Below are 14,378 nucleotides of genomic sequence, written 5' to 3' on the forward strand. Positions count from 1 at the left end.
AAAAAACTTAACCATAAGAAGAGCATTAAAGGTATCCACCTACAAAATATGAAAGCTATCATTAAATAAATGAAGTAAAAAGGAGAAATTTGAGATAAATCCAACTTGCCAGAATACCATACAAGGCCCTATTTTCAAAGTGATAAAAAGGGAAATACCTGGGAAAAAATGGATGGCACAGATATATAACTTGGCTACATCATGTACTTTGTATTGATAAGAAACTGTGGTAATTATGAAGCTAGAACACAAGATATATTCAACTTGCTGGTTTAGGTTAACCATTACTCATTTTCTAAGTGCTGAAAAGGGCAATAACTTGGTAAAAATGGAAGCTAGTTATGTAAATTGCCCAGATCATGTACTTTGTGTTGATAAGTGTGTAAATAATGAAGCAATTGGTATAGGTAGAACTTAAGGAAAATTCAACTTGGCGTACTAGGTTAACCTCGTACGGACAGACAAATGAATGGTTCAATTGCCGGGGGCATAAAAATAACATTTTCAACAAAAATTGTATGTTCAAGGGGGATAACTATGAAAAAATGTGTGCTAGAGTTATGTATCTCATCACACATCATGTGTGTAATAAGTAATAAATATTCGAGATAGATACCTTAAGAAATGAGAAAGTTATATAAAAAAATATTTTAATTCATTGGACAGAGTATACTTAAAAGAAATACATGTAGTTGGAAAAGTACTGAGCAACAAGCCATTTTGGACTCAAAGCTATATCCAGTAATAACTTAACGCCTTTGCAACAATACAAAAAGTAGAGCATTATTAAATAAATATCTTATTTTTTACCTAGAATACTTTGTTCAGCATTTGTAGTTTTGTCCGATATATTCGTTTATTATGGTGAATAGAAATCAAAGTAATAAACAAATTATAGGAGCATTACACCAAGTAAGATTAACTGGTCCCATTATGAGGCTGTTGTTATCTTAAAAGTTTGCTTGGAACTTGTGCATGAATCAAAATATCATTCTTATAAATTTATACACAGCATATTTGTATTGTTTCATGACATAAAAATGTTTAATTTAATTATTATCTGAAAACAACTTGTTGTTTTTTAGCTTGACTATCCCACTCACCCAGGTGTTAGCGTCCATGTTCAAAATTCAGGCAGTAAAATATTTTTACTATAACTTTTTTATTTCATAAAATATCAACTTTAAACTCCAAATATATCACCAACCACATCTAATGTGACAAGGCTCCTAACTCCAGAATTGTCACACCTTGAACTTGGAATTTTCCTTAAAAAATTCATTTTTCAATCTAAAGTCTGTATTTCTTAAGAGATCAACTTTAAACTTCTAATATACATGTATGTTCCTTATCATCAACTACATCATACGTGACAAGGTTTTTACTTAGAACATGTAATATTTTTTATTTTTTTCTGTATTGAGACAACAAGTGTTCTGAGATAAGCATAATCTTTAATATGGAAGTTTTGCGTTATCTCCACTATTTCTTTTTCTATAAAGTTCTTTAATTTTCTCAACTCCATTTCATCTGGCAGGTTGGCTGGTTTCCTTGCCTTTTCGAATGAGTTGTTGATACACATCTGTCTAGCTTTGGGGTAAAGAATTTTTGACTTATATTCATATGCATCTTTGAAATGCTTTAACTCTTTTTTTTTGTCATCTTGTTCTTTAGAAGCATAATAACCTTTCAGTGCCTTGACTGATCTTAATATCACTGCATCTAAATGAAGTTTCAGACCATGTTTCTCAGAGTTGTTTTCTCTTTTTGTCAAAGTGTTAACTGCTTCACACAAATCTTCTAAATGAGTTCTTGACAGCATATCTTCCACAGTTTTTCCTGTACAATGCATTTCAAATTCTGAATACAGCCTTGCCAAAGAGCGCATTTCAGACATAACCACCTTCCTAACTTCATCTTCCTTACCATTCTTGTGTCTTCTTAAATTGAAGTGTCTGTAACCAATCATTATAATTATGTCATTTGTTCTGCACAAATTTCCAACAAAGTCATCATGAAACCTATTCAGTATTGCCTGGAACTCTGTATCTTTCTTTATTTCTGCATCATTTGTTGATAACATCAAACTAGGTTTCATTGGAGTAGGCTTAAGGGCAAGACATTTATGTTTAAAAAAATACTTATTTGAATAATAACCCTTACAATCCTCACAGAGTCTGAGACTATCTTTTTTCACAGGGATTCTTTCTCACATTGATGGTTCTAGGCTTTTTTCCATTTGTTTAACATTATACTCATGAATTCCATCCCGCCTTATTTGATCAAAGTACTCCTTCTTCACAGATGGTGAGTTAGCTTATATTTGCCCTATGTCTGTCTTGTGTTTCCTTTCAATATGGCGTTTCAGTTTTCCACCTTTAACAATCTGATGACAAAACTTGCAGAATCTATCAGGCTTCTGAAAAAATGAAGAAGTATATTAAAGAAACAGACTTTGGTGCATTAAGTGAAATCCCAAGAGATGTATCTTAAAATATTCTTTAAGCTGGGCAGCATGCTCTTGAAAACTATAGAACATAAGGACAGCAATTCATAAACAAGAGGGCCATGATGGCCCTGAAGTCGCTCACCTGTATATAGGCCCCCGGAGTGGGGCCAGTTTAAACCCCAGGGCTTTTATTTGAACAAACTTGGTAGACACCCATTAGGAGATGTTTCATGCTAAACATCTAAGGTCTTTTTTTCAAGTTTTTTTTTTTTACACATATAGTTAAACACAATGACACACCTGGGGCAGGGCCAGTTTTAACCAAGGGCTTTTATTTGAACAATCATTGTAGACACTTACTAGCAAATGTTTCATGCTTAATATCGAAACTCTAGCTATTCGGATTTTTTAAAGAAGATTTTTAAGTTTTTTGCTATACACATATAAGGAAAATCAATGTCCCCCGGGGCCGGGCCAATTTTTACCAAAGGGCTTTTATTTGAACAAACTTTGTAGACACTCACTAGAAAATGCTTCGTGCTTAATATCTAAACTCTAGCTATTTGAGTTTTTTCAAAGAGGAGATTTTTTAAGTTTTGTTATACACATATAAGGAAAATGAATGACCCCAGGGGTGGGCCAATTTGACCCCAGGGCTTTTATTTGAACAAACTTGGTAGACACTCACTAGAAGATGTTTCATGCTTAGTATCTAAACCTTAGCTATTTGGTTTTCTTAAAAAAAGATTTTTTAAGTTTTTGCTTTACGTAAATAAGGTAAATCATTGACCCCCGGGGCAGGGCCAATTTTGACCCCAGGGCTTTTATTTGAACATACTTGGTAGACATTCATTAGAACATGTTTCATGCTAAATATCTTAGCTCTAGCTCTTTCGGTTCTTTAAAAGAAGATTTTTTTAAGTTTTACTATATGCATATAGGGATAATCAATGACCCCCTGGGGCAGGGCCAATTTTGACCCCAGGGCTTTTATTTGAACAAATTTGGTTGACACTCACTAGAAGATGTTTCATGCCAAATATCTAAGCTCTAGCTCTTATGGTTAAAAGAAGATATTTAAAGTTTTTTCTTTCGGTTGCCATGGCAACCAGAGTTCTGCATGGAATTAAATTCTTTGAACAAATTTTATAGGTGACTGCCAAAGGAACATTCCTGTAAAGTTTAGATGAAATTAGCTTAGTGGTTTATAAGGAGATGTCATTTAAAGTAAAAGATTCAAAACGGCCGAACACCGGACGAAAAGCGATCACAAAAGCTCATCCTCTTGTGATAACTGTCAAGGAGTTCGCTCGAAAACATTTGTATATACTACAAAAACACTCGTCAAAAATGGATATTTTCATTTTTCAAAAATGAGTTTTAAAAGCTAAATAAAACTTAAGTGATTAAGCTTGTCTTACATCTTGTATTAAAAACCAATTCATAGGCCATTTGTCATTGCCTCTTGCTTAAAATCTGGTAGTTTTGAGAAAAAATTCCAAATTATTTGCCAGTTCAGAAGAAATGACCTGTTTATTTCTGGTCTTCATCCTTGCCATACATAATTACCGAATTATAATGCAAAATTGCAAACATAAAGCACCGGCTAACAGATTTATACCAGATTTTTCAAATGTCCTGGAGTTCTTGATATAGCTCTGAAGGTCACAGAATACTTATGATAACTTTTGTTATTGCCAGAGTGTTTCTTGCGTTAAATCACGGCACGTTTTCAGTGTGTCTTCCAGCTTCAATTTTTTGGGGGTCATTTTTGACCCCCTGTATCAGATTTTAAGGGTCACTTAAATTTTTTTAGGGTTATGCCAAACCATTAATTTTCTTTCATTAGCCAATAAGTACATAAAAGAACTGGAACCACTAATTTATTAGCCTCTTTCCTATTATTCATTCAGCCATGGACAATAATAGATGAATAGAACAGAAAATGTTGCATAAAAATAATTTGAAAATTCTTTAATTTAATTACCCCCAGTTAGCTACTGTAATAAATGCAGCTTAATATGTACTGACAACTAAAATTTAAATCAGCAAGGCAGTTGTTTACACAGTTGCATCATCCTTACCATATTTGGTCGTATAGCTACGTCACTAGCAGTACTGTATACAGGTAAAATGTGTAACAATGGAAAGTGGGTTGTGTAGTACATACGGAATTATGTTTTGAAAATTGATTAATTGATAGAAAAGTGGACAATAATTGGATATTTATATTGTCCTCTTGGATACATAAAAGGGAATTTTTGTCTGATTAACGGACAATTAAATTGAAAGGTATTAAGTTGTAAAATCAAAGCAGTGCATGATTTGTATTTAAATTTGTTAAATAGTTTGCAATGGATTTGAAATTGTCATAATTTGACATTTACTGTAAATTAATAGAGAATAAATTACTGCGTCACTGGAAACACACAAATTGAGTCTCATTGCGTCAAGGCCGTAAAAAATGCGTAAAAAACGCGATCTGGAAGAAACACTGTGTTTTGGCATTTATTATTTTTCATTAAGATTGTAAATCATTATGAAATGCAGTACGATCATCAAAACATTTATAAATGTAAAGTATGGTTTAAGGAGACCAGATTATTCATGTCAACCTTAATAAATGTAAAGTATGGTTTAAGGAGACCAGAATATTCATGTCAACCTTAATAAATGTAAAGTATGGTTTAAGGAGACCAGAATATTCATATCAACCTTTATAAATGTAAAGTATGGTTTAAGGAGACCAGAATATTCATATCAACCTTTATAAATGTAAAGTATGGTTTAAGGAGACCAGAATATTCATATCAACCTTTATAAATGTAAAGTACAAGGGTTGTCCCAAAAGTCCATGACAAATTTTATAGACGGTTCATTTTTAACGCCAATAGAAAATAATTCACGCATATAACTGTTAAGTTTATTCTTTCACATTACAACAAATCATTTACAAAAATTTCACTCTAGTTAATAAGAATTTTTCAGTATCAATGACATTGGTTTGAGTTCCTGGCGCACGTCAAATAATTTGCATTTTGCTATGAATAGGCTTAAATTAATTACCTATATTTTAAATATATGATGATGTGTCTGCACAATGTCACGTTGACTTTCTCTACTGCTATGTTTACATCATCTCAGAAAATTTGAGTTAGATAACTTAAGAAACGCAAAAAGATACAAATAAATGAAAATATCTCATGTAAAATAGGAAAATTAAAATTGCAAAGTTAGAAGAATTTGCGGCGCAGTGACAAGTCACTCAGGTTTCATGTCTATTTCGAGATGACACATGTTACGATTTTCAACAAATATACCATATAGAACAGTTTAGCAACATATCCTGAGCATTTGTTTACTAAAGGCATGAATGGAACCAGAGTTTTGCGCTACAAAAAACGAAAATAAGGAAAGCACAGATAGGAAGACTGATCTTCCATGCCTATTTCCTGCAGTTAAAAGCAAAAAAAACGAGACCAGAAGTTCGTGTATAGCAAAGAATTAATGAATGGTATCCAAACATTCAACAGACATTAACAACCACATGATTTAAGTCTGTAATTGATGATTTATGGGTAACATTATGCATTGAAAGCCATTGTGAGTATTTGAGAAAGGTGCCTTATATAGATTTATTACGCAATACATGCAGAAAGGAGACCAAAAAGCAGGGAAATCAATGATGGAAGGCAAAAATTTATAATTTTAGATACCTTTTAAATCAAAAACTTTAAACAGAAATAATACATACTGATTTCCAAAATAGGTGTGGAGCAGGACTCTTCATTATCTAACTCTAGTGATCCAATCTGATCCATGTTACATGTATCTTTAAAACTATGTTCCTTGTCTGAATCAGAGAATAAAATAAAGTACAATCCATTTTTGTAATAAACTTATAACAATTTTATGTCAGTATCAACTTCCAAATACAAGGCAAATATGGTTTCACCTAGAGCTGTCATTGATTCAGTGCATAGCGTATCAACAATATATAGATATGAATCAACGATACACTGATATATCAATAATTTTTTTGTCATTACTTATCTGCGATTCATTTTCATACCTATTTTAAACTATTTCAGTAAAATACATGTTCTATTCATACAGTTAGGAAAGAAATACATAAGACTTGTTTTCTGTGATGCTGCTTACGCAAAGCATGCACAAAGGAGACCAAAAAGTAAGCAAATCAATGATAGAGAAATTTATAAATTTTAGCTACACTTTTAATCAGAGGCATTAACATAATATAGAAAGTTTTATCAAGGATACAAACCTTCCCATGTATCTTATTGTTTAATAAACAGACAACTGTAATACAATACATGTACAATCATGTATCATTTAAAACACAACAGTCTTTTGTTGCGTGTAAAGTTTCAATCTATTCCCTTCAGTAGGTATGGATATACCAGCTTACACGCAAAAAATTAACCAAAAATTTCTAAGTCGAAAAAGGGACACACAGAGAAGTGATCCCTATATGTCGCCACTACTCCGTAGAGGCGACACAAAAAGAACAGCCACATAAACATGTAGTCCTTTAACAATGTTTGTTGGCTAATACCAATGTTTTTTCTCCTTCTTTGTCTGATAAAAATACAAGTGATGATAGCAATTCTGTTTACACTAAATTTTAAGATTTATAAAACAACATAAAAAATTCTTCATAAGAGACATCAGGGATCAGGTGCAATCAAAGATAAACTAGAACTGCCACTATCATGGCATGAATACCCCCGCATACCACTTTGTCAGAATCAACATTGGCCATTTAGAGCTCAAGGACAACCTCCCTGCCAAATCTGAGGTTACTAAGCCAGTGCATTGCTAAGTTATGCTTCAAATTTAAAATTGTCAAAATCAATACATTGCGGACAGGACATACTCTAGCAATTGAGAAGAAAAGCTTTTTTTTTTTGTCAAGGTCCCTGTGACCTTGACCTTTGACCCAGTGACCTCAAAATCAATAGGGATCACCTTATAGTCATGACCAACATCCATGCCAAATATGAAGACTGTGGGTCAAAGGAATCTAAAGTCATTGGGCAGACAAACTTTTTGAAGTCAAAGTCCCTGTGACCTTGACCTTTGACCTGGTGACCTCAAAATAAATAGGGGTCATCTACTAATCATGACTAACCTCCATTCCAAATATGAAGACTGTGGGTCAAAGGAATCTTAAGTTATTGGGCGGACAAGCTTTTTGAAGTCAAGGTCCCTATGACCTTGACCTTTGACATGGTGACCTCAAAATCGATAGGGGTCATCTACTAATCATGACTAACCTCCATGCCAAATATGAAGACTGTGGGTCAAAGGAATCTTAAGTTATTGGGCGGACAAGCTTTTTGAAGTCATGTCCCCTGTGACCTTGACCTTTGATCTAGTGTCATCTACTAATCATGACTAACCTCCATGCCAAATATGAAGACTTAGGGTCAAAGGAATCTTAAGTTATTGGGCGGACAAGTCTTTTTGAAGTCAAGTCCCTGTGACCTTGACCTTTGATCTAGTGACCTCAAAATCAATAGGGGTCACCTACTAATCATGACTAACCTCCATGCCAAATATGAAGACTAAGGGTCAAGGGAATCTAAAGTTATTGGACGGACAAGAAAAAACGGACTGACAGCCTGACGGACGGCCTGACGGACAGACAAGCTGATTCCAGTACACCCCCCTTACAACTTTGTTGTGCGGGGGTATAAAAATATTTAATTTTGTTTTCTTTGTTCAATGATCTCCATGTTTGTTTTGTTGGGAAGGTCATGTGCGGACTTTTCTCAGGCATACCTCAGCAGGAGTAGAACCACCAATATTCCAAAGATAGCTGGATAGCTTCGAAACATGAAGGAATCCAAACTCTGGTGGGATATGATCCCACAGCAGTGAGAAAAAAAAGTGATTCAAAGTCAATGACACTAACCACTCAGGCACCCCCAAACATTGTGATACTCTGTGCAAAATTAAGACTGGAAAATGGCATGGAAACTAGTTTGGAACACCTTTATACATGTAAATAGCAAATTATTTTGATTAAAATAAATTTTCAAGGTCAGGAAAAATATTTGAATTAACCCTTAAACTAATTTTCTCTAGATATTTTATTTACTTTCTTGATTTAATGTCATTTCAATTAAGCAAATGAGCTTTTATGAAAAATTAAATCTGTCTGATCATAACCTATTGAAGTATGTTAATATTATTCCTGATTTTTTTTCTAACACCCTTCTTAAAATGGGACAAGATGTATAAACAAGAGATCCATGATAACCCTAAAACACTCACCAGGACCTCATTGCTGAAGTTTTATGATAAAAATTGTTTAGTATTTATTTCTATAAATAATTATATAAATTTATTTCATGCTTTCCAGTGTTTTACTGGAATATATCAGATGATTATATTCTGAATTTCTGATAAACCACTAGTGAAATTTATAAAATATAATTTTCACTGTAGCTGGACTATAATTGAATGGGGATGAAAACAAAACCATAAATAAATGGAATAACAGGCAGAAATAAATTCCGTAAATGTTGCTTCTTTAGGAAAAGAAAATTTGTCGCCATACACCATGTTAAATAAGTTACAAAATTAGGGGAATGCCCGACATTAAGCGGCAAAATCATTAAAGAATATTGTAAATCCCTTAAAAATAGCATGAAATAAAAAGAAAATTTATTTTTTTTACATATAAGATTCATGAACACCAGCTATTCTATTTTCACTTGTCAAAATATTGCTCAATATTCACTCAGTGAAATATATTTCAAACTTACATGCAAAACCTCTATATAAATAATTTATAAAATAATTCAAAACTAACGCAACTTTGTATAATTATAAAAGGAATAATGTTTACCATAACAATATTGATCTTCCAAGTCAGTATTCTGTCGGGATAAAGCAATTTTTCAACAAGGATAAACATGTATCTGTATTATCCACACACTTATAATTATAGTAACTTTTGCATTACAGTTTTGGTGCACACAGTTAATTCTAGTATATTTCACTGATAAAGAATTATAGTAGGATATCACTTAACAAACAATTATAGTATGATATCACTTAACTAACAATTTGAGCTTGTCAAATTTGGCTTAAAGTGAAAAAATAAATGAAGTGAAATATTACCTTCTTTCTCCACCACAAGCTTTGTTTGTCCCCATAATCATACAATATTTCCTCTCCATAATTAATGTCCTTCTTGGCAAAGAGACACAATCTTGCAACTTTATTAATGACCCTTAGTTTCATCACCGAGTTTCCATTATGGTTATCATTAACATACTGGCAAATGTGGCTACATTCTCCACTGGCATCGATGCTAGGTGACATGCAATGACAAAATCATTATATTACATTGAAATGCAATTTCTCTACATTGTCATCATACTCTTAAGTAAGTAATTTAATCACCTTTGTTGTTGTATAGTAGAACTATTATTGATAGCTTTATCATGCTACTGTGGTAAAATTTTTCAAACTTAACCCTTTACTTCATATAGACGTGTTTTGGCTCCCCCACCCCCCTTTTTGAGGCCTCCAACAGTGAAAAAATGCACTTTTTAGGCCCAAAAACACTGTGAGAAATGTTGATAAATAAGTTATCACATTTACGGTGCCATGCCCTATCAAAATGGTACATCAGGGGGTTGCCAGAAGAGTTTCAAGGTTTGAAAACCCCCTTTATCGGCCTAGGAAATTTTGGACATGTGACAGGCTAAAAATGGCCTCAGGTTGATTGTAAGGTAACGTGTAGCCAAAACTGAAAAGACTTTTACTCTATCTAAATCCATTGAGAAGTTGCAAAACTTTGAAATCAGTTTTGATGGAAAAAAAACAATGCAAAATAGTGAACTTTAGCAATTTTGAGACGACCCCCATTGATATGGTAACAAGAAATTTAAAATTGAGCATGCTGTTACAGAGGCTATGGTCCAGTCAACATTTGTGCCAAGTTTCATCAGTATTGAAGCATTTTTCATAGCTTCATAGCAGTTAACTGTTAACAGGAGGCTTTTCAATGAAAACACCATTTTTCACAATATGCTCATGAGGTAAAGGGTTAAGTTACTCAATTTATCACAACTTCAGTACATTATGTCTTTGAAAAAAGAATGTTTCAGAAAAGAGCCTGTCACGATCTGAACTACCAGAAACCTGGCAGACATCTAAACAAGAGGGCCATGATGGCCCTGGGGTCGCTCACCTGAACATAGGCCCCCAGGGCGGGGCCAGTTTAAACCAAAGGGCTTTTATTTGAACAAACTTGGAAGACACCCATTAGAAGATATTTCATGATGTTAAGTTTTTACTATACACAAATAATGAATAACAATGACTTTTGCTCCGCCCCCCCTCCCCCTGGCAGGGCCAACTTTAACCCAAGGGCTTTTATTTAAACAAACTTGGTAGACACCCATTAGAACATGTTTCATGCTAAATATCTTAGCTCTAGCTCTTTGGTTTCGTTAAAAGAAGATTTTTAAGTATTTAATTACTATATGCAATATAGGGAAAATCAATGACCCCCTAGGGCGGGGCCAATTTTGACCCAAGGGCTTTTATTTGAACAAAATTGGTAGACATCCATTAGAACATGTTTCATGCCAAATATCTTAGCTCTAGCTCTTTGGGTTCTTTAATAGAAGATTTTTTTAAGTTTTTACTATATGTATATAGGGAAAATCAATGACCCCTGGGACGGGGCCAATTTTGACCCCAGGGCTTTTATTTGAACAAACTTGGTAGACATCCATTAGAACATGTTTCATGCCAAATATCTAAGCTCTAGCTCTTTGGGTTTTATAGAAAAAGATTTTTAAGTTTTAACTATATGCATATAAGGAAAATCAATGACCCCCTGGGGCGGGGCCAATTTTGACCCCAGGGCTTTTATTTGAACAAACTTGGTAGACACTGATAAGAAGATGTTTCATGCTTAATATCTTAGCTCTAGCTCGTTGGGTTCTTTAAGTGAAGATTTTTTTAAGTTTTTACTATATTGCATATAGAGAAAATCAATGACCCCCTGGGGCGGGGCCAATTTTGACCCAAGGGCTTTTATTTGAACAATCTTGGTAGACATCCATTAGAAGATGTTTCATGCTTAATATCTTAGGTCTAGCTCTTTGGGTTCTTTAATAGAAGATTTTTTGAAGTTTTTACTATATGCATTTAGGGAAAATCAATGACCCCCTGGGGTGGGGCCAATTTTGACCCCAGGGCTTTTATTTGAACAATCTTGGTAGACATCCATTAGAACATGTTTCATGCCAAATATCTAATCTCTAGCTCTTTGGGTTTTATAGAAGAAGATTTTTTATGTTTTTACTATATGCATATAGGGAAAATCAATGACCCCCTGGGGCGGGGCCAATTTTGACCCCAGGGCTTTTATTTGAACAATCTTGGTAGACACCCATTAGAAGATGTTTCATGCTTAATATCTTAGGTCTAGCTCTTTTGGTTCTTTAATAGAAGATTTTTTTAAGTTTTTACTATATGCATATAGGGAAAATCAATGACTCCCTGGGGCGGGGCCAATTTTGACCCCAGGGCTTTTATTTGAACAAACTTGGTAGACATCCATTAGAACATGTTTCATGCCAAATATCTAAGCTCTAGCTCTTTGGGTTTTATAGAAAAAGATTTTTTAAGTTTTAACTATATGCATATAAGGAAAATCAATGACCCCCTGGGGCGGGGCCAATTTTGACCCCAGGGCTTTTATTTGAACAATCTTGGTAGACACTTATTAGAAGATATTTCATGCTTAATATCTAAGCTCTAGCTCTTTGGGTTTTTTAGAAGAAGATTTTTTTAAGTTTTTACTATATGCATATAAGGGAAATCAATGACCCCCTGGGGCGGGGCCAATTTTGACCGCAGGGCTTTTATTTGAACAATCTTGGTAGACACTTATTAGAAGATGTTTCATGCTTAATATCTTAGGTCTAGCTCTTTGGGTTCTTTAAAAGAAGATTTTTTAAAGTTTTTACTATATGCATATAGGGAAAATCAATGACCCCCTGGGGCGGGGCCAATTTTGACCCCAGGGCTTTTATTTGAACAATCTTGGTAGACACTCACTAGCAGATGTTTCATGCCAAATATCTAAGCTCTAGCTCTTTGGGTTTTCTAGAAGAAGATGTTTAAAGTTTTTTCTTTTGGTTGCCATGGTAACCAGAGTTCTGCATGGAATGGAATTCTTTGAACAACTTTGTTAAGGCTTCACACAAGGAACATTCCTGTGAAGTTTCATTATGATCTGCCTTATGGTTTCAGAGGAGATGTCGTTTGAAAAGTGTGAACGGACAACGTACGACGGACGACAGACGACGGACGAAGAGTGATCCTAAAAGCTCACCCTGAGCATATGCTCAGGTGAGCTAAAAATGCTATAGACATCAATATTTTAGCTCTAGGTAGTTTCAGGAAAGTTTTCAAAGATTGCACTTTCAAAATATATATTCAGCTTCTTTGACCCAGATATGCAACAGACTGGAAAGATATGGGTTTTTCATTCAAGGAACATCCCAAGCAAAAGGTATCCAATTTGGCTCAATAGCTTCAATTTTTTTATTTGAAACAATAATGAGACAATATGAAGTCTGATAATAACAACTGATAATTAAATTTGAGAGGCCAGTTAAGGAAATACCATTGTCGTTTTCCGTTGTAAGAGAAATAAAACATCATGTTTGCTGGATTTTTTCTCTCTCGTACTTCAGCTTCCTCAATGCTTATTCTCTCTCCAGCATATTCTAATAAAAAATCACCTTTTTCAAAAGGTGTTTTTGAGAACACTCCAAATCCTGAAATCAACAAGCAATTATCAAAGTATTGCAAGCAATCCATAAATCCCCTACCGGTTAGAACCCCAGCAACATTCTGAAGGGCCATTGGCCATTCACTTATGTTTCTATTTTAAGTAAATTTGTTGAAAAAGTTCTTTAAAAGTGATCACAGGAAACAGTTTTTATGTACAGAGGGAAACAGTTTTTATGTACAGACAGACGGACTGAAGAACACTCTAAAGTTATTTTTTAAAACATCCCTGTTATCAAAATATAATATTTTTAAAAGCAAAATTTTTAAAAAGGAGATTACTCTTGAAATAAAGATGCAAGATGTGATACATGATGTGAGTGTAACAAAGAACAATTAGTAATGAAGGTATGAATAATAAATGTTTATTTTGAATTTGAAGTAAATGAAAGTTAAAAGAATGAATAGGAAAAATTAAAAGTTTAAGGAGGAGATTATTCTGGAAATATGGATGCTAGATTTATAAACCTTGTCATAATTATTATTATGATGTGGGAGTTTGAAGAAAATCCTATCACGATTGAAGAAGTTGGAGTAAAAATTACCAATTTCTCAAAAAAAAGTCTAAGTTCAAAAGGGGCATAATTCTGGAAATAGTCTTGCTAGAGTATTGAACTTTCTCACAGATGTTGAGTGACAATAAGAAACATTTATTTAAATGAAGTTTGAAGTAGATACATTCAGAAAAAAAGAAGTTATTAAAAAAAAACAATATTTTTTTTATGAAAATTTTAAGTTCAAGGGAGGGTAATTCTGATAAATTTTGTCCTATAGTTGTAAACCTTGTCACATATGATGTGGTTGATGACTAGCAACTTATATTTAAAGTTTGAAGAAAATACCTAAAGAAATAAAGAACTTATAGTGAAAAAACTTAAAAACTAAAATCAGAAATCTTGAAACTCAGTCTTTATTTGTTGCCATAGCAACCAGAATTTTCAACATAGGAAGATAAGAAAAGGATGTTCATAATTTCTATACTGCCATCTACCCATATGTCAAGTTTAATAAAAATATTTTCAATAATTTTTGCGTTATCACTGGATCCAGGTTATGTGTAAAATTTGCCATATTTTCA

The 14,378-nt window shown here is 33.6% G+C and overlaps 2 protein-coding genes across 3 annotated transcripts; both read right to left on the reverse strand.

The window, feature by feature from the left end:
- Positions 1–7: 7 nt before the first annotated feature.
- On the reverse strand, positions 8–2,206 carry LOC132733228 (uncharacterized). Its single transcript, XM_060719831.1, has one exon. The coding sequence runs from the start codon at positions 2,096–2,098 to the stop codon at positions 1,382–1,384; it is 717 nt and encodes a 238-aa protein (XP_060575814.1). The 5' UTR covers positions 2,099–2,206; the 3' UTR covers positions 8–1,381.
- LOC132733227 (N-lysine methyltransferase KMT5A-like) lies at positions 2,206–14,196 on the reverse strand. Of its 2 annotated transcripts, XM_060719830.1 has the most exons (4): positions 13,134–14,188; positions 9,602–9,794; positions 6,204–6,302; positions 2,206–2,419 (listed from the first exon to the last, which is right to left on the reverse strand). In XM_060719830.1, exons 1-3 carry the CDS (start codon positions 13,373–13,375, stop codon positions 6,249–6,251), a joined length of 489 nt encoding a protein of 162 aa, XP_060575813.1. In that variant the 5' UTR covers positions 13,376–14,188; the 3' UTR covers positions 2,206–2,419; positions 6,204–6,248. The 2 variants fall into 2 exon arrangements, with proteins under 2 accessions (XP_060575813.1, XP_060575812.1); XM_060719829.1 differs by lacking the exons at positions 2,206–2,419; positions 6,204–6,302 and adding an exon at positions 6,370–9,357 and having other exon boundaries at positions 13,134–14,196.
- Between the last annotated feature and the right edge of the window lie 182 nt (positions 14,197–14,378).

Source organism: Ruditapes philippinarum, unplaced genomic scaffold (genome assembly GCF_026571515.1).
Source record: "Ruditapes philippinarum isolate M1 unplaced genomic scaffold, ASM2657151v2 ctg20275_1_1_1_1, whole genome shotgun sequence".
Classification (NCBI taxonomy): domain Eukaryota; kingdom Metazoa; phylum Mollusca; class Bivalvia; order Venerida; family Veneridae; genus Ruditapes; species Ruditapes philippinarum.

What these genes read in the sequence shown, in the direction of transcription:
- LOC132733227 (XM_060719829.1), bottom strand. Translation starts at nt 13,375, where the DNA reads ATGGCCCTTCAGAATGTTGCTGGGGTTCTAACCGGTAGGGGATTTATG. An exon ending in TACAACGGAAAACGACAATG is followed by an intron (nt 9,795 to 13,133) that starts GTATTTCCTTAA and finishes CATGTCACCTAG; the next exon opens with CATCGATGCCAGTGGAGAAT. An exon ending in GCTTGTGGTGGAGAAAGAAG is followed by an intron (nt 9,358 to 9,601) that starts GTAATATTTCAC and finishes TTATCCCGACAG; the next exon opens with AATACTGACTTGGAAGATCA.
- LOC132733228 (XM_060719831.1), bottom strand. Translation starts at nt 2,098, where the DNA reads ATGAAACCTAGTTTGATGTTATCAACAAATGATGCAGAAATAAAGAAA.